A 24,387-nucleotide genomic window follows, 5' to 3' on the forward strand; every position below is an offset into this window, starting at 1 on the left:
ACCCTTTACCCTTCCTGAACAAAATAGGCAATACCAGTGAACTCACAGTTTTCCGGCACAACTGTGTACACAGCGTAGCCAGCACTGCTACATTGGTCAGTGGTCACACCTCTCATGCCTTAGGTGAATGCAGCTATGATGGCAGAAGTCTGCAGTGTAGAATAGGCATAACTGGAGAACAGCACGTCCATACTACCCATATCTCACAAGAGCTGAGAGAGAAATAATAATACTGCTGTCTCTCTTCATACAGAGAGGGTTGAGAGGGAAGGGCTGGGCAGCAGCTTGTGCCACCTTTCTGGAGCACTTTTTGGAGGTAAAAGGAGAAGTGTCCTTTCTTCAGGAATGGAAGACTCAAAGGAGAAGGGAAACCCAGGAAGAGCTACATGTAACTTCCTCCCAGCATTTGCTTTCAATGTAGAAACCATGAAGAAGAATGGAGATACGTTGCTGTTTTCTTCCTTTAAAGATGCTGAAAAAAGCAAAAGCAATGCCCAGGGAGTCCAGAGCTGCCTGCCTGTGATCCCCTCCCAAGGTCATGAAAACAGACATTATGATGAGGGGCTGAGAGCTATGGGAGTTTTCACCCTGGAAAAGTGCAGGCTCAGAGGCAATCTGATGGCCACTTATAAGGGGTGTTCACCAGGATCTGGGGGAATGTTTGTTCACCGGAGCGCCCCAAGGGATGACAAGGTCAAATGGTTATAAACTCCTCCAAGATTGGTTCAGGCAGGCCATAAGGAAGAATTTTTTTACTGTCTGAGCCCCCAAGGTCTGGAATAGCCTGCCATTGGAGGTGGTTCAAGCACCTACTTTGAACGCCTTCAAGTGAAATTTGGAAGTTTATCTTGCTGGGATCCTGTGATCCCTGCTGACTTCCTGCCTGTGGGGCAGGGGGCTGGACTCTGATCTTCCAAGGTCCCTTCCAGCCCTAATGTCTATGAAATCTATGAAACTTATGCTTTTCCCAGATCTAGCTTTTTGGGGAGTTGCAGGTACTCCTCTTATCTGCTGTCTAATAAGAAAGGGGGGAGTCTTTCTTGTTTGACTCCTCCAGTTTCCTACATAGGAATGATGCATGAATTTCTGACCAGTCTTGCCGTTTGCCTCTTTTAGTTTGTATGAACTGACATAGATTGGTGAATCAGTGGAGGGGGAGATTGTCAGGGACCCTCCTGCCTTGAGCAGGAGGATGGACTAATGACCTGAGGTCTCTTCAGCCTCAACTTTTTTTAGGATTCTATGAGAGGGAGATCAAGGGCAGGCATGGATGTGCCTTTTTACTCTCCCCATTGCTTTTTAAGGCTACTGCTCTCAGAAGCAACTGTAACCTCTTTAGTTACTGCTGCCTCAGCTGGCCACTCTCCCTGCCATGTCAAAGTCTGTCTGGGTGGATAGAAAAGGATAGGGCTGCCAAACAGAAAATTATGTATGAGCAGTCTACAGTGACTCTAATGTGTATGACACCACAGTCCTTGCTTTAAAATGTGTATGACACCACAGTCCTTGCTTTCTTGCTTTGACACTGGGAGTGCTGAAGGTACATCCTTTTTGAACGCCTCCTGGAGTCAGGCCCCTAAAGTAACAGTATTTACATAAAAAGCACAATCTTTAAAAGAAGAAAAAACCCCAGTGGTTCTTATGTTTGGTTTTCAAGCCCTTAAAATTTTCTCCACTATTACATACAATCTGTTTTCAAAAGTGAAAGACTAAGTTTCTTGTATAGAAGTTGCATGATTCCTGGAGTGAGCTCTTTCAAAAAAAACACCGACTCAATAAAATTGCTAAAGTTGGTAACAAAGTGGTGCTGCCATAAGTAGTAATTCTCACTTTTACAGGTGATGGTCAGAAAAAATGAGATGAGTAAAGCCTCACCAAGTTACTTTAATTACTTACCTTTTTCTCTTAAACTTTAAATCTGAATTATTTAATGTTCTGTTGGCAGGGAATTTTAAGCCTTGAATACTGTGTTGGTATTATTGGTGGCAAGCCTAAGCAGTCATATTACTTTGCTGGATTTCAAGGTTAGTGTTTTAATAAGATATGTCTTTCTAGTGTTTTTCTTTTAAGAGTTAGAAAGTTAATATTGGACCAGGGGGAAGGAGAGTGATTAAAATAGCAAAATGAGTACCCTATTAATTCATCATATCCACCAAAGTTCAGTCATTTGTCATTTGCCTCATATAGTAATTGGATTCTGTAAAATGTACATTTAATTCCCTTTGTTGCATAAACAAGGCATAATTTATCTGTTTCACCAAACTTGAGAAACCTTTGCTGTTACTGTCTGGCAGTTCTTATTTACATATTTACTTTTTACCAGTTTAAGTGGTGCTAGTTGATGCTCAAATGACAAGCAATATGTTCTTCCTGTCAGGATGAAGTAGCATGATACATTTTTCATATGCAAACTCCAGAATATAATTGTGTGTTTGTAAAAGTAATTTTATCACCAAAAATTAAATGACAGTCTCATCACTTTATAAAAATTCTGCTTATACAAGCATATTTGATTATGCAAAAGTTAATCTGTCCTGCAAAAACCTATGCTTCAGTCAATGAATATCAGTCTGGCAAGCAGTTACTCGCTGGGTTTTTTTCAGCTGTTCTGCATAGAAATTGGATTGTAAGCAGTGTAATAATAAGGTGTTTTTTGAATTACTTGTCTTCTGTTTTGTCCTTGTAGATGACAGTTTGATTTACATGGATCCTCATTACTGCCAATCTTTTGTAGATGTCAGCATAAAGGATTTCCCTCTTGAGGTAGTATGGATAAAGAGCTGGCACTGTTTTCTTCCCATATGAATCAAACACTAATTATTTAGAGGTGTTCTAGCTAGCTGCATCTTTATGGTTTTACAGTTGCCTATTATTTATCAAACAAAAGTGACCAAAGGTTAAATACTTGATGTGTAATTTTAATTTATTATATAATTATTACTTCATTTATCTTGTCTGTAACTTGTTATATACCAGAAAACCTCCACAAATATATGATGACCCCACTAAGTAATTTTGCATTAAAGAAAGCAGGCAGTAAAAAGAAAAAAGATATATTTGAATTTATTTTTACTTTTTTAAATTTGCGGCTGCAATGAAGATGGTTCACATAGTAGTTTAACTAGGGTGAGATGACTGGGGCAGCTGTTCTGAGGGGCGGGAAGCAGCTGCCATTGCAGCCTCACAATTGTGCCAGTGGCATGGCAGCAAGGAGAAGTCACTGCTGCCCCAACATGTCATAGCTGTCGTACGTACCCAGCTGCCTTGTTACCCCTCTGGGCTCACAGAGAGAGAGCGAGCAAGCGTGTGTGTGCACGCGTGCATGTGTGTGTTTGAATACACCCCTAGTGTTCAGGTGATGTAGCCTTGCTTGGATACAAATGTACCCCTTTGACAAGGATTCTTCAGTACTTTGCCTAGACAGATGAGGAGCTTCCATTTCTTTTTAAGTGTAATTGTTCTTAACTACTTATGGGTCATTCCATTTTGCATCTTACCTTTCGAATTTCTAAAGCTATAATAATGAAGTTTTTTATTCTAATGACTTTTACTAATGCTGTCCACACTGTTCCTTTTAATAGGTTGTTAAATTATTATTTTAAATCAAATTACCTCTGTGGATCAGTAGCTTTCAAGGCCTGAACACACCTTGAAACCAACCTGTAGTTGCTGCTTCGTTTGTTTTTTTTTAGCTGTGGGTGGCATGCTTGGCCCTTCTGGATATAGTTAATGCACCTTGTCAGGCTCTGTCTAGGTCTTGAAAAATCAGACTTGTTTTTATAGTACTGTTTCTCCCTTATCTTCCCCCCCCCTTCCCAAACAACATACGTTGAAAAGAAATGTAAAAACAAAGATAAATGTTGAAGAACTGTATTTACAATCAGACTGAAAAATTATAACAGCTTCAGCAGGATGTACTGAATATTCCCAATTCTCTTATTAAGAGGTATTCAGGAAATAGCTTTAGCTGTTCCTTTTATGCCCAACCCTTACATAACCATTTCGCTTTCTTTAACTAATACTTCATTGGCCATGAAACCTAGCAGGTGCATGATCCTCTTGACTTATACGAGTCAACTATGAAGGGATCAGGCCTGTGGATCAGAGGGACTCTATAGAGTGCAATTCTGAACACTACAGCAATTTGCCAAGTTAAACACACCAAACCTAAAGCAGGACTTCACCAAACCGTGGCATATTTGCAAAGGGATGGGCATTTCCCTTCCTTCATAATAGCTGGCTCCAGGTTGTGGTATCACCAGCATAGTACATGCTGTGATTAAAAGTTTGTAGCAGAGCCTTGAATCAGAGTCTAGGAGGGAAATATTAAGATCACATGTTGTGAATAGAACTCTTCATCTTGCAACTGGAGAATTCAGCACCTGTGCTGGAGGAGTTTGGTTGAATTGATGGAGTTTGGTTAAATTAAAAACATGAATCAAATGGTTTGTAACAAAGTCTGCAGCTTAATTGTAGCTCTAAAGCTACCACTGCTATATAATAGATTATATGTGGCTTAAATTGAGAGAGTAAAGCAGGAGTTTGTTCAGTTTTCTTGTCTCTCTATTGTGAATAAAGTTCAGGTAACATACCAATCTCAAAGTAGGAATTTGTTAAAGTCATTCATAATTTCTTAATCAAAATACCATTGGAGAGTGTTTAGCAAAACAGTTTAGATACTTCCAAGTGCTTATTAACATGAATAAATCAAATTGTAAAACTTGGGACTGGTTTGAAGCAATAACAAACTGATTTTTAATGTTTACCTTAATGAGTACAGCATAGTGCCTGAGTCTCAATTTCATGCTAGAAAATGAGATATTCTGGATTGAAAAATAAATGTGTCTTTTTTTTTTAATCAAAAGGGGAAAATGTTCTATACTTAAATATTCCCTATTTTATAAGTACCCTTTTGAGATCTTTCAGATGGAAGTTGGTATAAGTGTCAGGTTCATTATTTATGTTATGATATAATATAAATAATGAATTTGGACACTCTAGCTAAGATCCTGACCCCATCATGCTAATCATTAGATAAGTGCATAGTAGAATACAGTGCCTTCTCTGAAGGTCTTACAATTTAATTACACGACATAGGCAGACATGAGGTATGTAGGGAAACGGAGGCGTAGAGACTAAGTGACTTCTTTAAGGCCAAATAGTAGCTCAGTGGCTGAACTAGGGGAAGAATCCACATCTGCTAGTCCCTGCTCATGCCACTGGTACACCAGAACGTTGTATGGTGGTATTAATAAGAATTTTCAAGTAATTATCATAGTAAGCTTTAAATATATTTGATTACACCCAAGCTGCTGGCTGGGCTTGATCACATCATAATGCTTTTCTGTAGACAGGAAAATGTATTGGAACTTAATGCTTAGTGCATTAAATAGTATTACATCTTTGTCCAGAAATGTCAAAAGTAAACAGAAATTGCTTTCTTAGTGTGGAGAGTAGCTTGTTAGATTTCTCTGTAGGGAGTATTTTCAAAATTGACAAATTGTCCAGAATAAGTTGGAAATCAATCCACTCTGTATTGGCTTCCAAAATCCATTTGTTTGGAGCAGTGAAAAAATAAGCCTACCCACTTCTCTTTGTTGTAGAATGACTCACCGCATTAAGAATGCTCTTGGGAATGGCCTGCAAAACTGCTATTAGGATGTTCCAGTACCTACCACTTTTAACATTACTTTGACTCAGGCTTCCAGTTGTGATTAATCAGGAATGAATATGAAGAATTTATTTATATAAAATGTGGGCAGGATTAATGACTATACAGCAAGTAGGAATTGCAGTCTACTAGAGAGAGAAAATTGGCTGGACTTTGCATAAAATGTGAGACATACATACCACTGTTTTATTTGTAAATGCACCAATCAGGACTACAGAACATTCCATTTCAGTAGTGTAAAATTACTGTAAGGACAAATACCTTAAAAATAATATTATGTAGCATTATATTTGGGAAATTGTGTTCCGTGGACTCTTAATGGTCCTGGCTGCCTGGCCTTGTTTTTCAGACAGGTTAGATCTTATACAGGTGTGAGTTATCCATTGTACAGAAAGCACATAGATGTCTTTAATAGAACCTCTTGCATTTGTCTCTTCTTTTTTACTACTCCATTAGTGAGTTTTACTGCATTGCATTATAGGTTCCTAAATGATTGTTCTTGTGTCAAAATAACTTCGTGTATGTATACATATAGTCCAACCCCAATTATCAGTAGGATTGTAGAGTAGTAACATATGCTAAGAGGCAAATACTGAGCTGTTTTAACAGGATTATAATGATTATATGGAGATTCAGGGCACAGGATATTAGTAATAGGAGTTAGGGGGTGCAGCTACATGAGATGCTACATTGCTTGTAGCAACCTGCTACGGAGATGTAGCATCGGCAGGCAAAAACTGTGATGCTGCAGCTATGTCACCGTAGTGACTCTATCCCTCACTATAGCGTGTTACTACAGGGATGTACTGGCCAAAAATAACTGTGCACAACTGGCATGGCACAGTAAGAGGTACTGTGTTGTCATGTAATACTTCAGATGACTTGTAAAATGTATTGGGATTTTTGTCCCATTCCACATAAACACAAAACCACAATGATTACCCATATTTGAGTTCTATAATGAATGAAGGGGCACAGAGAACCAGATCGGATTACCTTTTCAGTATCCTTTCTAGACTGGGGAGGATGGGGAGGAGAGGAAGGATATGGAAGTTTGCACTCCTACTAGTCATAGCATCAGTTTCCAGGGCTGCCAATGCAACATTTATCATGAAAACAATTTTCACATTTTAAAAAGTCCTGCGTGTAAAATATAGAGTGGGTTTTTATACTTGAAGTATATTGAAATACTCAGGGTTTTTTTATCCATTTCATTTACTAAATGAAAATACATTAGGTTGGTTCATTCCATTATTTCTCTTTTATGGAGGTTGGGGGGGGGGTAGGGGACAATGGGCGGTAGTAGTAAAGCAGTAATTGTAAGATAGTGCAAAAGCTGTTACAAATTCAATTTGCAAAGGAGCATTCACCTCCTCTACCATGGGAATATTCATAAAATGCTGTTTGGAGCGGCAAACCCTCGACAGATTTCACATCCTCTTTTTGGGCTGGAATAACGTGATGTAATGTGCAAGTTTGGTTAAATGGGACATAAACAGCACTAGGTTATGTGTTTTTTATAAATATGGGAAGGGGTGAAATAACTTAAACGTTTGGGGCAGAAATAAGTTTGAAAGCTTGTGTTGGTTTTGGAGCGTAAGTGGCATAGTGAATTATGCATTTAATTTATTAGGAGAAAGGCAAATGCACTAAATCTTAAAATGATCTTGTAATTATTTTTATTTTAACAATTGCAGTCATTCCACTGTCCTTCCCCCAAAAAGATGTCATACAAAAAAATGGATCCTAGCTGTACAATAGGATTTTATTGTAGAAATGTGCAAGACTTTGAAAGGGTTTCTGAAGAAATAACTAAGGTAAGTGTTGAAGTAATGAAATTGATTCTTCAGTTGAAAACTGTGCATATGTTTGTGTGTGTTACGGAGGGAGAAAATACCGTCTGAGCTATGCTACAGCGGAACCCATTGTTTTTTATGGTTATAGATGAAGCAAAAGGATTCAGCAAATCTGTGATTTTTAAATCCAGAAATATGAACATGTCAAATTTGCAGAAAATAAGATTAACTACCTGAATTGTATGTTAAAAGATGACTGTTTCTTCTGTGGCAGATTGTAACTGATACAAAGCAATGTATTAGCTGTTATGTGGATATGATGTCTGATTATTCCACTAGGTGGCACTGTTGAAATGAAAATATTTTTGCAGACAACACCTTTTCAAATCTTTAGACTATCTTCTACCTGAAGAGAATTTTTAAAAAAGCAATCAGTCCCTGAGGGAGGGCATTTTTTAAAAGTGGAAATATTTGAGCAAAGCAAAATTATGTATTTATTTTTAAGTGTTTATTTCTGATAACATTTAAAGAAGAGAACAGTATTTTATGCTTTTGTAGGCAGTTTTAAATGAGAGCAGGTGTTATCCAGTAAACCAGCCTAATAATGTCTGTGATACTTGAAGTGCGTAGGTATAGGTTTAATTAGGTAGGTTTGTTTTTGGTAGGCATTTTGTTCTAGACCATTACCGTATATAAATGCCAGTAACAGAATGCAGTGGTAATATATGCTGTGTAAACTATAATACACAACAACCAAATGGCATATGACCTAAAAGTGACTATAAAAAGATAGAGCAGTAGCAAAGAATAGATTACAGTAATAATGCTCTAGTACTAGAGTAGTTATCGCATTAGTACAAGGAATTAAAGTTTGTATAACACTTTGAGAATATAACCTGTTGTGTACAAGGTATTAGTATATTAAGTAGGCAACAAGCAATATCAGATTCTAAAGTTAATGCCACGTACGTTGAGTATTTTGGTTAATGCCGAAGGTTTTTTCCTTCGATTTATGGAGGAATGCAGAAATCCTCCAGTCTTGGAGGAATGAAAAGTACCTTTTAAAGATGAGTTTCAAAGCAAAAGAGAGCTGGAAATTTTATATACCTGTATTTTTAATTAGCCATCCCATTTAAGCAGCAATTATAGACCATGATAGAAAAATGAAGGAAAAAAGTGATATTAGAAATTTTTCTTGCTAATTTTTTTTCAGGTGTTTTCTTTGTTAAATCTTGGGTTAGGTGAATATCTCTCCCCACCCATTTTTTGCTTGTTGCATTAAATTTAATGTCAGACTGACATTAAGTCTTAATACAATTCTACTAGCATTTTGGATTGATGTTCTTTCATATAAGGTGGGTGACTCTAACATAAGCACATCCCAAATACAGTGTATGAATTTCAGAAATTAAAAAAGGAAAAGTTTACATATGAATATTCTTTGAAGAGAACACTGACTGCCCTGACTTTTCAGTCTGCCTTCTATACACTCTTCATTGCTTCTGAGCTCTCTCTCTAACTACTTTTTCTATTTTTTCCCATCTGTTTAAGGGTAATGTAATGCCTTCCTTATTAGCACCATATACTTCAAAGTAGGGTTAAACTAATAAATTAATTCAGATTCTTGCTACTTTGATATGTAAAATAATGGGAGAGGCAGGAAGGAAAGTTTAGGTTGTAGCACTTGCAGCATCCTCTCTAAGAGGGATGTTGTGGCATTCAAACTAAGAGCCTCAAAAGAAGTGGCAAGTAAAACATCTTACCAATGCTACATTCAGATTGGCTTGTGTTTCTGTAACTGTTATCCCAGGTAGCCGCATTCCTACTTTTAAGCCACTTTGGTTGCTCAAAAGTAGGGAACTGCAGGCGAGTCCATTCTTTGATGCTGGAATTTGGCCTGGAAGCAACTAAAAATTAGGTTGCTAGAATAATGAGTATTTTAGTGGAAGTTCAGTGAGATTCAAACCAAACAGCTAAGTTGTACTGGGCTCACAATTGCGCCATGGCTTCTGAGCATTTCACAGATAAAAAGGGATTTATCAGCTGATTGCTGCTGTTGAGTAGGGGAACATTATCTCCATGTTATAATAGGGAACCTGATGCTCTCTCAAGGTTACACAGAAAACAGGCTTTCTGAATCCCAGTCAGTCTGTTGGCTTACCACAGGACCACTTGCCCTGTATTTTAAATGTAGCTGCTATGTTATACTTATAACTTCTCCTGGATGTTATAAAGCCAGTGTCACAAACAAGTGTTGCACTGGGATTTGAGCCCTTCTGAAAATCTGGCCACTTTATTTAGAGATGTATATGGTATGCAAACTCTGGTTCTTGATCTTGTCCCATTTGAAGTCACTTGTAACTTTGTCATGGTCTTAAATGGATGCAGAATTTTACTACTTTATACGTTAATTGTTGGAATACTGAAATTTGTATTATTTCAGTTTCCAGTGTGTCACTTTCACATCAGTGTTTACAAGCTTTAGGTTAAATTTTCAGAAGCAAAACACTGAAGATATTTTATATTTCTTGAATTCTGCAGAATGGATCCAGACCCATTTTGGGAAAGCCCTGGTCGTTCATCTTTGCAAATTAGTTATTATGTAGTTGAAATTGTTACAAAAATATCTGGAAATTAGCCAGATTCCTTTTTCTGGTGAAAGAAAACAGTAGTTCTTATACTGCTGACTCTGCACTCTTGAAATACTTCTGATGCAGGATAAAGTTTCTAGAAAATTGGGTAACTTCTAACAATCCAAGAACACTAGGGAAAAACCATCTTATTGGTACCCTCTAAGTTGTCTTGTATCTGTGTCATCATGAATTTTTATGGTACAAATTATGATCGGATCTGGCCCAGTGATTTCAGAGCCTCCATACCTCATTGGCTTCCCTGACAGGGTGGTGGTGATTTTTTTTTTTTTTCAGACACCTGTCAATTAGGAACTGGCCTAAGTCCACCAAACCATTTGACAGGCTACCAAACAGCCATTGTATGGCTGTGAATTTCTGTTGCTACTGACCCAGTCTGGATTCAACCAGTGACCTACTGATGAAAGGCTTTGTATCCAATTATCCAGTTCTATGAAATCTACAATCCCATTGTTTCTCATCCTACACTTTTTTTTCTCCCCACATATTTTCCCTTTTCTCTCCCTTCTGCTCATCAGAGCTTGCATGTCTCTCACTTTCTCTTTGTCCTTTTCCCCAGGTTTCACAGTGCAGTAGGAGAAAGCAATTAAAATAGAGCAGAATAAAGTGGAAAATTGCAGAGCACAGTAAAAATCGTGGATTCTGATTTTACTGCAAGCATGATTTTCCAGCACCTGATTGTTTTTTAAATCGGTCATACGGCTTAAATATCTATTTAGGCTTTTTATTGTGTCAATTAATTGTTTCTCATTAAAACTATTTTTGGAGTTCATAGTCTGATCACTCCCATGCAGATTATATCTATAGGCTAAATGTAGCTTTGCAGGTACTATAGTTGTGTATTGAGATTTACTTTTGAGAAATGATCAGTAAAATATAAAAATAAACTTAACTTCAGTGGTGTTTAAATGGCTTATAGAAACAAGCCTAAAAAGCTGAAATGTCCTTTACCCTCTGGGCCAAGAGCACTCATAATTAAAAGTATTTTTATTTAGGTATGTTGTTGATTGCTGTTAGTATCAATTGCTCCCTTGGTAAATAAACTCAGCTTTGTCTTCTCCTTGGGGCAGGGAGATTTCTGTTACATAATTAAAGCAGCCTGTTAGCATGTCCCTAATTTTAATTCATCTGCTCTTGAGATGGCTTCTCTTTGACATGTATGTTTGAGCTGCCAGAATTATTCATGCTTATATAAGCTGTCTCGATCACAAAAATACTTTCAAGGGATGCTAACCTGCTTCTCAGTTCAACAAATAAAGATTATCTTCTTCCATGCAAAGGAAGCCCTTGCTCTGTCGGAGCTATGGGAATTAATTTTGCAAGTGTGGCTAGTCTTTATGGAACAATTTGCAGATGCAAAACTTCAAAATGTGGCTATTTTTTCCATGAAGAGGGTGAGACAGAAATACGTATTTAACAGAAGGAGCCACATAGAGTCTTTGCAACGCTTTTGTCTCTGTGTGACAAAACAGGGGCAAATGAATTTTTGATTTTTGCAGTTGTAATTAAATTGATATTACTCGCTGCTGTGCTCCTTCACTCTCAACTAACATTTTGTCTGGTGTGTTGTTTTGCATTATAGATGCTGCAGTCTTCATCCAAGGAGAAGTATCCCTTATTTACTTTTGTAAAGGGTCATTCTAGAGACTGTGACTTTGCTTCCAGTCCACTCCATGAAGAAAATGACCTTTTCTTTGCGGATGAAAAGAAAAGATTAAAAAGATTTAGTACAGAGGAGTTTGTCTTGCTTTAAGGACACTTTATACTAGTGTATTGGCAGCTGTCCAGGGGAACACTTGCCCATTTAAAAAAAGAAAAACACCAAACAGAGAGCAGGCAACACTAAAACTGGTCTGTTTCATAGACAATAATGTTTTATATGTTAATGATCTTTAAAATGTCATTTATAAATATGTACCAGCTAATTATTTTTATTCATTGCTATTTGAGTGAATATAAGGTTACTTTATGCTACGGATGACAGCATTGTTTAGAGTTGGGTCCAATGTAATGTGGAGTGGCGATGGACAAAGCTGTGTTGTGTGCTCAGTCCTCACTTATCACTTCCACCATATATTTATCCAGTCTTAGGTCAATTGTGAAAAGATGCTGCAATTAATGCGGTGGTTTTGTGATGGAGATGCATGAAACTACCAGATCACTTTCTCTTTCAAGCAAAATTTTAATCTAGTGCTTTTGAAGTGAGATTAGTGCACTAACCTATTGTATGACCTCTAAGCCCCACTAATGGTTAATAATGTAATCCTGAGATAACTCTTTTGCACTACCCTGTTTGAGATGTAACTTTGATATATCAATAGTAATTGTTATCTGCAATAGTGATGCAATTATATAAGCAGAATTGTGAGTTAAGGTACTACTTAGCAGCCTGATTTTATAATGACTACTCATTAAGCTTGCTGTTGAACCTTAATTCGAGGAGTGAAGAATAAAGTATTAGCTTTCCCTTCAATACTTAAAGGTTATGTTGTTAATATTAACTGCAACCAATCAAAGTAGATAAAGACAATTATTAGATGAGAACACGTTTGTTTCCTGTCGCGACCAATATCATTTTCAGACCTCCATTCCTACCAGTGCAGCTTCTAAATTAAACCACTAAGCAGTAAATTGGGGTTAGATGGTAAATATTTTAGGATGTGATCTTCCTGGATGTGATGTATGGAAACTTATTGTTTCCATACATCAGTTATTAGGTGTTCTGAACTTTAAAAAAAGAATCACAAATAAATGTATGTAAATAGTTTCATGCTTAAAACAAATTTAGAGTTTAACATGCACATTAACACTGCCTGGAAAATAGAAGAAAATATTTTAATAAAGGTGTGAGAATACCAAATGTATTTGCTTTTTAATTTTATGATAAATTCCTCATGTTAGAATGATTTTAATCCTGCATCTAAAACAATATTCTGAGGTGTGAATGCTTTGTTTATTTGTAATAAAGACAAATTTTATTGTTGTGTTGTAAACCAAATGTTAACTTATTCTAAAGTGCCATTCAGACACAGAAGGCACAAATGTTATCTATCCAAATAATAAACTTCCTATGTATTCACTGAAATAATTTTTTGCTCTTCATGAGAAAGTAAATTAGAGTTACTGCTATGTAGGTTTTAGATCTAGAAGATCTGCCAAAGTTGTCATGCATTTTCACATTTGTTCATATCACCTTAAAAATTGGCAATATTTTTCAGTTTCATTTGCTCTCATAAAAAAAAATTACTAGTTGACTCAGTTAAAACTGTTGACTATTACAGTTTTAATCAGTGTAGTATTACTTTTATTTTTGCATGTGCATAAGGATTATGGCTGGTTGTATTTGATATTTTTATTAATAATCTAGAAGAGAGAGTAAACATGTTAATGAAATTCAGATGTCAAAATGATAACAGTTGTGAATACCAGTTGAGGACTAGAAAATAATAGAAAGATTAAGATGATTCGGGATAAAAAAACCATAATGGAAGGTAGCTGTAGCAAAAAGAATGCAAAATATTGATATGGTTAGAGAGATGCCAGGACTGTGAAATTGTTGAACAGGACTCATCTGATGTCCGCTAACACCCTAAGACATGAGCTTGCATTTTGTACTATTTTACACCGGGGTAATTTACTGCCCTTAAACACACGTTTAGACACTGACTGCAGGCATAAATTACGTCCAGTCAGCCTAGCCAGCCAGGGGCCAGACTCCTGCCTGCCGTCTACTCACACAGCTCCTCACTTTTCCACACCCTTATGCTCCAGCCAGCCAAATGCTGCCCAGCGCTGCCACCTGGCACCTGGGGCTGAGTGGCCATGGTATAAACTGCTCTGCCCCAGCTTAAATTGCTGCTGAGAAAAGGGTGAAACTGGGCTGTTGGGGAAACATGACATAAATAATCAGTACAGGGGTGGGTAAGATGCAGCCCACCAGACCATTCTATCCTGCCCGCGGGGCCCCTAAAAAAGCTAGAAAATTATTATTTATGTGCCCCTGGCTGCCTGTTGTGTGGCCCTCGATGGCTTGCCAAAACTCAGTAAGTGGCCCTCCACCCAAAATAATTTCCCACCCCTGAATTAGTGTGTACTAGTGAGGAGGAAGAGAATTATTTGATAAAGAAGAACACCTAGTGGTTGAAGTACCCTAACTAACTTTAAGGATGGACCTTTTTTGTCCAGTGTATGTTTATGATGGATTAGATGGCTATCAGTGCTGGGAGAGCAAGTGATAACATTAGCACATGATGGTGTGGGATTTGGCGCCTGCTGCAGGTATTTCTTAAAAACCCATGGTGATTTTCAGGTATTTTATTTTCCGCACTCCTCCTCCAACCATCACTTCATTGTCTTTTTTTGGTGGCTTCATTAACTGCTTAGAAGTCCAGATAAATGAGCATCAGATAAGGAAAGGACATGCAAGTAATCTGCTTTGTGGAGAGTGTCATTAGCATGTGTGATACTCTTTGGAAAAGCAGAGAAATCCTGGCTAGAACCCAATTTGGGATATATAATTTTTTTTGCTATGTTTTAAATTCATTTGTTCAGTGAGGCTAATTTTTGGCCCTGGGTTGCTACTTTTCCCATCCTTTATGTTTAGATCTCTCCCATGTCTCTTGTATGACCCATTCTCTACATTCAAGACCAGTTTCATCTGTTAGTATGGATTTAACTATAGTTCTGTCAAATCTTTGACTATTGCTGACATATCATCATTGGTAGTCCTGTAGTCTCTACCTGTAACTCTCAGAATATCCATGGCCTCAGTATTTTAGAAACTCATTAGTTTCATAGGGCACTTCTACATGGGCTGGGGGGGGCACTTTAATTAGAGTGGCTTCAAGAGCCACATCTAAAAGCACAGTCACACCTTGTGTTACCAGCGTCTTCATGCTTAAAAATGGTGGCAGGGGCACTTGAAATAAAGCTCATTCAATGAGCTTTAGTTCAAGCATCTCCGCTGCCATTTTTAAGTACAGGGACACTAATACACGAGGCACAGGAGGCTGCTGGAGTGCAGCAATTGCCATGCTTCAGCAGACTCAATTGAGTCCAATCCAACACGCTGGGATTCCAGTGTTTTAGAGCAGCCTCTGCATTCATGTATAAGCGCCCTTATTGCCCATAACGCTAGTTCAGGATCTTAATATCCATTGCAAACTTGCTGTTCTTTTTAGATTCAGTGACAAGGACTTAGACATTTCAACCTTTGGTCTGAAAAGCATTCTAGTGTTTCCAGATTCTCACATAGGTAAACTTACAAGTTGCCCTCATCCTCCAATAGTGACATAAGTTAAATGACCAAGTTGCTAGGAATTAATGTTTTTCAGTAACTACAGGGGACTTTAATTGGAAACCATGTTAATCGTATAGTAATTCTCTTTACCTGTTCTGCATTATCTCCTGAAAACTGTGCAATTAATTTGTGTCATCACTGTTGCTGCTACTGCCTTCAAACACAAACCAACTGAGCATTAGTTACTCACATACCCAGCAGTGGTCTATTTTCTTAAAGGATTATACAAACCATTGATTGATTAGTTGCTTGCTTTCCTGATGAAATCAGACTCCACAAAATGGAAAGTGTTTTTTTCGTATCCAATACTTTCTGTCGCTCCTTTCTACATAGAAAGAAGTATTTTATTTGTTTATGAGCATTATGCTCAGTGTTTTCCAGTTTTCACGTGGTTTGTTATGGACTCGCTATCAATTCAAACCCTAGTTCTTGATCTTCCAGGACATCTATGGGTAAGATGGAGATGACACCATCTATGACTCACCAAAACTACTGTTCACTTCCTAGGACAATACGTAGGGTGTTTTTGGTCAAAGGGAGTCATTTCTGGAATATACTTTGAGAGGAACTGGGGTGGGTCTAGTCTGATTTCTGTCAAAACTCCATTCGTTAACCGACTATTTCCACCAGGACTTCTTTAAAGTCTTTATAACACTAACAAGAATCATTTAGTTAGAAATGCTATCTGGGTTGTAGAAAAGCAGAAAATAGAACATCACCTATGTGCCTAAATACATTGGTTTAATTTATCTGGGTAGCACAGATGATAAAGCTAACGGCATCCTGGGATAAAAAGTCCTAGTTCTTTTGACCTGTAGGGTTTGTGTTGAGCTGGGAAATGTTTTTAGATGTCACTGGCCATATCTGATCTTGAGAGGGAGACAGATTTGGTGATTTGTACCACACGTTTTTCAAAACCTGGTCAGGAGAAGGAATTTTGAGTGCTTAAGTAATTACCACCTTGCCGATAGGAATAGAATCACCTGTTTGCATTTCTTCCCTTCTTTAGGTACTGTTTTGCTTTTGTCTGTTCATTTTCCCCAATGATTCAATGAGAGAGAAAATGGACGACCTGATAACTTGTCATTAAATATCCCATAACAATCCTACACTTGTTATCTGTGCTGGGTCTGGTGTCCCAGACAAATTTCAAGCCTGGTGATTTTCTAAATTGCCTACCTAAATTCTTCCTGTGGTTTTGATAAGATTTATTTTATTGCTTATTCTCTCTTGTGTAGTGCGGGCAGGCGAGAATAAGAATTGGGTAAGAGTAGCTGCCGTGCTTCAGTCCCAATGTAGTTGGATTTCACTAGAGAAATGAATTGGGTCAAGTGACCTGCTGCGTCCCTTTGCCCACTCTCGATAGATGTATGGGACTAATTGTAGCTGGGATGTGTGTTTAGATGCTCTGGTCCAAACACGTCCTTCCCTGATTGCTACAGAGTTAAAGGTGCTGGGAACACTGGATCCATTGGTAGTGAGTTGATTTGCTCCCAAAAGAAGTCCATTTAAAAATCCTATTGTGAAGGGAGTTCAGCTGACGTGGTGGTGGTGCTGGCCATATTGACTAGACTAGTACTCCGTGTGTACATTCCCTGCCACGGAAATGTTAGTTTCCTTTCATTAAAATTGATATAAATATCTATTTTGTTCATGTGAGCATAGAGGGAAGGATGGATGCCCCAAATCTGAAAGCTCTCTATTTGTGAAACAGCCATGTTTGCATAAGGAGTTGCACATTGTTGTTACTGCATTAAAGTAAGTTGGGCATGGAGGACTAGGCCCTAAACTCTTGGTTTAAGCCAAAGAACCTTTTCAGTCCAAAGAAATTGAGTTTGTAATCCCCAGGAAGAAAAGCTTGAGTACGGGAAATCAGGACACTCTTGATTGTTGGGAGAGTGCAGTCATAAGCACACACTAATACTGGGAGGGGTATGTTCCTCATTACATTCATTACAGAAAAAATGGGGCTACCTCTAAAGATCTGGTTTATTTCCAGAAGTTCTTGAAGCCCTCCTAATAACTACCCTGTGTTTGGCTGGGAAAGGACCATAAGCAAGTTATAAATGGTCAGTAATGGCAAAGCAAATCTAAATGACGTGTTCAGAGTCCTCCATCAAATTTATATGATGGGCCCCTTTCTGGGATGGGGAGAGGTCTGGCTGCAGTACCTGGAGCCACCACCAAGGACAACCTATGCTTGATTTATTTTCGGGTACTCTCCTCTGCTACTGTGAAAGGCTATGAATAGGTCCTGAGTTTAATGAATTTGTTCATTCTTTGACAAAGAAGCTTTGATCCAGCACTGAGCAGTGTGGGTGCATGGTCACAGCACAGAGTGTGAAACAACATTTTATCGCATGCTTTGCTTGTCAAGTCATGGATGGTCACCATTATACGAAGGTCTCTTTCCCCTTCTTTGGCACTGCATGTTAATTACATGGCTCAATTACTCTGCTTGGAAAGTGTGGGAAGAGAAACCCAGTCCAGAAGAGTCATCATTTGGCCATATGACCAGTCACCTTCATTATATTTGGGGTCCTTGCTGGAAAAATTAAGCTACATAAATAATTGTCCTTTACCTATTTGCAAGCAATCTATGGGCTGGCAGAATTGCTAGAATCTGCTGTATGACTAGAAAAAAAAGTGCTCTGATATTTATTAGGACCAGAATTTACAATGTGTTGATGAATAAATGTGGTCAGAAATGTTATGAAAGCAAATCAGTAGGGTTTGATTTATGCAAGAAGATGCATAAATAACTGCTTGATGTTTTCATCTAGTTCCAGAGAGGGAGAGAGAGAACAACAGGGGCTGCATGTGAGGTCTGTGCTCAACACACAGGTATTATTTCTGTTTAAAATCCTTCTGCTGCTTTTTGAGGCTCTGATCTTTTAAGCTGCTGAGCATAAGTGAACCTTTGTGCCCCTAGGGAGCGTCATTAAAGCGAATAGGCCAGTTTGCCTCTGTACAGAACAGTCAGGATCAGGGCAATGATTCTGTTTCAGCAGATAAGTCCATGGGACCACTAGGGAGTCAGTGTTGCAGGACTAAGCCCTTACATTTAGGTGGACAAAGCATAGCTGGCAGTGAGACTGCAGTCCTGGAGTTTCTGCAGCATGGCACTGAGTGAATACCCCCAATTGTTTTATTGGCATGTGCTGACTCAGTGGAGCAAGGTTGCTTAGATTCTGCTTTTCAGGAAGTTGGGCTGGGGGAGGGGGGAGCATTGTTGTCACCCTACATCAGCCAGTGGCTGCCTTAATTAAATAAAGGAGATAATTTTCCTTTTTTAAATGTAAATGTCAATTCCAGTTAAAGAAAACTAAAAATCACTGCAAAGTAATGCAAGGAGAGCTGTGTAGTATACTGGAATTAATGCGCTTCTTTCTTCAATTTAAACAAAAATGGAAGTGTTACCTGTTTTGGTTTGCTGTGACTCCACTTACTACTCGACTAGTTAGTAGCTACATTTAGAATCTCCCAAGCCTTCAATGTAAATCTATTTAAGTAACTGAGCAAACCATTCAAACAACCAGAAGTATTATTCCTTCCAAGTTGTTGCCTAATAAACTTTGCATCTTTGCTGGGATATCTGAGAGTTACGTGTATTGTTGTGTGGGTAACTTTGATTTGATAAATATCCATCTGAAGTGTGTATTGTGGCATTGGTCACAAGGACAGTTGTGTTGTCTAGCCCTCTGTCCCTAAAAATTAGGTAACAGATGTCTCCTTCCAAGAGTTATCTGCACCCATATCTTTATGCTTAATAGAGTCACTTAGGCTGCATCCACATGAGCATTGATGTTTGTTTCCCCGGGGACCAGAAGCAGTGGCACACCTTGTACCACTCCTAGCTGTCCCTGGGGAACATCTGTGCCATGCACCCTCTGGTAGGTGCCAAGTTACCCCAGGTGGGGTAGGGGAGACTGGGCCAGCACTTGCGGTCCTGGGGGCCTCCTGAGGCTGCAGCAGTGGGGACTCTGCCACTTGGAGCCTGGCCAGAAGTTGGAGTGTGGCTCCAGTTTTGGGAGGTACATACTATCCCTGCATGCGCCACCCAGCTTTTTTTTTTTTTTTTTTTTTTCTGCGCAGGTTTTTTTGACCCTGGGATCTCCTGGGGTCAACCTCCCCACCCCAGGCTCTACCTGGCAGCACGGAGAACAGATGAATGTGTGGTATGTGGCACTGCACACATCTGCAGCGCCACATATCGCACAGCCGAACTCATTTGGACATGGTCTTAGAGTCCAAGACAGCAATGCAAATTAGTTACAGGGGTCTGAAAAGCTATACAGTATTGTGATGATCTTCATTTACAAATAATGCTAAACAGAATGCATTTTACTACCTTAATGTAGACGTGGACCTGAACCAAAGATGTGGATGGGAATTTTGAAACAATCAGAAACAGTATTTTGGATCTCAATGCTCCTGCATTTAGAGGGTGGAAAACCCTAGTTTCCCTAAAGATTCACGAAGTTGAGATTCAGATGGTGACAGATGCATGGGCTGTGACCTGTGACGTGAATCTGGTTCTTGATGGGGGACTTTTTCAGCTGCATCTTTCCTTCTAATGGGATAGGTAAAAAGACAAAATTTTACAGCAGCAGGGAAAGCAGAATGAAGTATTTGCAAAATATAGCACGCTCATGTCTTTGCAAATATATGGAGTTCTTTGGCCTTCATAGCTCAACCAGTGGTTTGTTGTTTTCATGCTAATACAAATTCTTGTATTAATAGGAGCATGGCCTTGGGTTTCTTCATCCGTATGGGAAAAAGTTACTTGTCTGATGGTAAACAAAGAACAGAAGAATCAATTCACTGTCTTCACTTTAAAAAAGATGGTATGAAGCAATAGAGGAGCAATTTTAATTGTAACTATGCAACACTTGCGATCAGTAAGATCATTTGTGTTCTGTTTTTAGGAGCTGGGGTACTAAAGAGTACATAGAGCATTAGAAATGCAAAACATGACCGCATGTTCTCAGGATTTTGTCAGTGTTACATGAAAGAGCACTTGTGCTGGGATGCTCAGCTCTGAGGGTATTCTCTGTTCAGTGTGTATTTACAGAGATGTATGAATATTTGATTAATGAGTCATGGTCTCTGGAGAAATTTAATAACTGTACTGCTGTACAAAGCCAGCTCCTTAACTGTTAACACAGCTGCCAATAGTGTCATTGACACTGAAGCCCTTTCTGCATCTAATATATTCTATGGAGTAAATTCCTTCGTTGCAAGGGAATTTGTGGGACACATTATTCAGTTATCCATTTGGAACTGTTGCTAGCTCAATTTACAGACCCTGAGCTGTAAAGATTTTTCCAATGGAAACAAGCAGTGGCACGTGAGCCATAGAAGAGCATTTCACAAGGCTGTGTTATTACAAAAGTTAGTGGGAAGGTCAGATTTAAAAAGTGTGGCTTTAAATTCTTCTTATATATCGTAATAAAGTCCAGTGTTGCTGTTCTCTGACCTTCTACATTAATCAAATGTTTGTATAAAATAAAAGGCATATGCATCAAAATAACAGTGTTGTAGCTACCTTGTGTGCATGCGTGTGTTTGTAAGTATACATAAAAAAGGAAATGAAAAATACATTAAAAAATTGGACTGGTGTGAAGTAATTTGATTCTGCCAATGACTATTCACTTGAGCAATGAATTCAATTGGATTACTCAGGTGAGAAAAGGCTGTTTAGATGGGTATGACTTCCAAGATAAGACCCTAGCATACTGCTTTATTTTTTGTCTTTTGGATGTCAGAGCAGAATCATTATTCTTTTTTTGCTGAGCACTTTCCAGGAATAATTCCCTGCTAATTTTACCATTTTTCCATTTTTATTTCTAATACCTGTGAAGAGATCAATTCTCACTTACAAAGTTAGGTGGATATTTTAGTGGTGTTACTTCAGTTAAACTACTTCAAATAATAGGGGGAAAATGTCAAAAAAGATAAATTTAGTGCAGAGGCTTTCACTGGAAGCTTTAACTGCAGGTTAGAATTATACATGCTATGCAGAAATTCCTGCAACACTTCTCCTTAGGGCCACAATGCATTACAGCAGACGTATAATGAAGCTGCTATAAAATCTCTGGTAATTAAGGGGGATTTGACAGTAATTGCAACAGTGAATCAACTTAATTATTACCTGCTTCAAAGAGAGCTAACCTGATGTTATAATCTAACCTTTTCTACTTTTAAAATGAGATTAAACAAGTATATGTAGCATTTAGGAATTATATCTGTTGAAATAGAATTCTATTAATATACTTTTATATACGTGTGTGTGTGTACACACACACACACACACACACACACACACATATATGGGTACACAGCTGCTAAAGCACCATCATCTAATGAATTCAAAGCACAGCCAGTGTGTGTTCATGTAATAAACAGAACTACCCCACGTCTCGGATGCAAGCCATCTTATTCCTGACTGTTACCTGCACGGGGACACACAAAAGCTGTAACATGCACAACTCTAATTCCTTGAACAGAAGACAGGGTGAATGTACCTTTTTTGTGTGCTTAATTTTAAGCAAACTGAGTTCAAATATGTTTAAGATACAGTAAGCCCACAAAAGCAAGAAATGGCTTGAGGTTGTCACAAGTCCCTAGTTTACGTTCCTACCATGGGTCTAATCAGTGTTCACAGTTTTGTGCAATGCTATGTACACATTACAAACAAGGTAGTAATACTGATGTGGAAGGATACTCAAAATAGACTTACTTACCTTTAGCTAAATTTTTGTTGCTGTCAATGGTGTTAACCTAGCTTAGTGCTGGGGAGCAGCTTCTGCCAGGGGAAAAAATTTCATTTTCCTCTATAACACTTTTTCTAATTTTAATATAGCAACATTGCCAGCAACTAAGGAAGACCTCCATGGATTATGGAACAGGCATTTACCAACCTGGAGAAGCTCTATCACCTTGCCTTTATAAAGTCCTCAGAAAAACTTCAAGGAGAGAGTAGGTCTTATAAATGAATGTTGATCTTGCATGCATATCAGCCTCTGGTGTCTTTACTATTCATTTCATCCAGGAAGAGCACATACACCAACTGCAGGTGCTTCCTCAGCCGGATGAAGGGTTTTTAAACCCGAAAGCTTGCTAAGAAAATTTTTTCCAACTATTTAGTTGGTCCAATAAAAGATATCAGATTTACCCAATGAACCTTGTCTGCCTATGTCCTTAGACTAACACAGCTACAACCTACACTCCTGTTGATCTTGCTGGCACAATAGAAAAGAGGGTTTAGTGATCAGCCACATGATCCAATTGGATTGGCATGGGGGTTTGATAGGGTCAAAGGCTGCCATAGTTTGACTCTCTAGATGAGTTTGAATCTTGAATTCTGTGCTTCATTGTGTGTTGGTATTGGGGATTGCACCGTTAAAAATGTGTAGTGTATGGCTTATATAGTTCCTACATGTTTCATAAGATTAGGGAAGCCTTCTTAAGAGTTTTTGACCAATAGTTTTCTCTGCGACTGTCTTGCATAGTTTGATAGAAGATAATTGCTGTCTTTTCTGCTGAGGAAGATGCATTTTAGCAGAGCTGAACCTATGGCTAATGTGTGCAATGTTCTGCAGGATGAGAGGTGCTACATGAAATCAAAAGTTATTCTTCAAAAGAAACAGGACACAATTAAAGTTTAAAAAATACTTTCTCTGGCACATAAGGGAAAAGATACAAAAAAAGTTGAGAAATTTAGACTCACAACAACACAGCAAAAATGGTGTTTTCCAGATAGAGAAATGAACAGTAGCCTCAGATAAACATGTGTCCTCAGGGGTCATGAAACTGCCCTGCTAATGTTTAGATAAGTTGTGAAAAGATGATAAAAACAGAGATTTGTTTGGTTTTGGTTTCTATTTATTATCTGGTGCTTTAACCTACTGTCGTTACAAGATTAGTTTTACTTCAGTCTTCAGGCAGCTGACAGCTCGACCAGGTTGAATAGCCAAATGCACAAAAGGTTCCCTGCTTTCTATGTTTAGTGGTTTTTTTCTTTTAAAAAAAAATAAAAGCCCCACACACAAACAGAGCTTGGTTTAATCACATGATAGTAACAGGATAGCTGTGTCCAGATGCCCATGGTTGTGTGGTATATGGCACTGCAGGCCACGTACCACACATTCAGCTCTTCTCTGCATTGCAAGGTAGCAGCATGGGGGGGAGGGTATGATCCTGGGAGATCCCAGGGTCAAAAAACACCATGCAAAAAAAAATGGGATGGCGCACGTGGGGACAGCGCCTGCCACCCAAAACCGGAGCCTGGCCAGCCAGAGCTATGCTCCAAGCGCCAGGATCGCTGCAGCCCCAGAAGGCCCTCAGGATCCCAGGTAAGGCTGCTGGGTCCAGCCCAGTGCTGGTCCTAGCCTTCCCTACCCCACCTAGGATAACTTGCCATGAGCCAGAAGACACATGGCACAGGCATTCCCCAGGGACAAGTAGCAGTGACACAAGGTGTGCTGCTGTTTCTCGTCCCCGAGGAAACAAACGTCCATACTAGTGTGGACGTGGCTGATGTGTCGGCAATACTGTCATTCCAAAACTGCACCATCTACAGGGAACAGTTTTAGAAGGACATATTATACTTAAATCTGTATCCTTCAAATAGATCTAAAATGCTCTTGTGCATTTGATTGTATCATACAATGGACATAACTGCATTGTTTCAGCATTGCCTTTATAAAATGCTAGTGCTACAGCTGCCTAGTGACTGGCAATTAAAAATAATTATCCTATAATGGGGTGAAAAGCCAGCTGTGATTTTGCTTCATAATGAAACAGCATCCAAACAATCACCTGGCACTTGGGCTAGTCACCCTAGTTAAAAATTGTGAGGGCCTCTGGGCTACAGGACAACTTTCTTAGATCCCAATATGGATGGGAGCAGGGCCCCAGTACTGAAGCTCACTTTCAGGACCAAGAATTAGGCCTCGGTTTGTATCC

General features: G+C 38.7%; 1 protein-coding gene across 2 annotated transcripts in view; it reads left to right on the forward strand.

The window, feature by feature from the left end:
* ATG4C (autophagy related 4C cysteine peptidase) overlaps nucleotides 1-12,978 on the forward strand; it is a 33,387-nt gene extending 20,409 nt beyond the window's left edge. For both annotated transcript variants that reach the window (XM_090048432.1, XM_090048433.1), the window contains 4 exons: nucleotides 1,946-2,024; nucleotides 2,687-2,763; nucleotides 7,369-7,488; nucleotides 11,701-12,978. In XM_090048432.1, coding sequence (XP_089904558.1) covers nucleotides 1,946-2,024; nucleotides 2,687-2,763; nucleotides 7,369-7,488; nucleotides 11,701-11,871 — 447 coding nt within the window. In that variant the 3' untranslated portion in view covers nucleotides 11,872-12,978. The remainder of the gene's footprint in view (nucleotides 1-1,945; nucleotides 2,025-2,686; nucleotides 2,764-7,368; nucleotides 7,489-11,700) is intronic.
* Nucleotides 12,979-24,387: the final 11,409 nt, after the last annotated feature.

This window comes from Crocodylus siamensis, chromosome 5 (assembly GCF_052110815.1).
Source record: "Crocodylus siamensis isolate JL-2025a chromosome 5, ASM5211081v1, whole genome shotgun sequence".
Lineage (NCBI taxonomy): Eukaryota > Metazoa > Chordata > Crocodylia > Crocodylidae > Crocodylus > Crocodylus siamensis.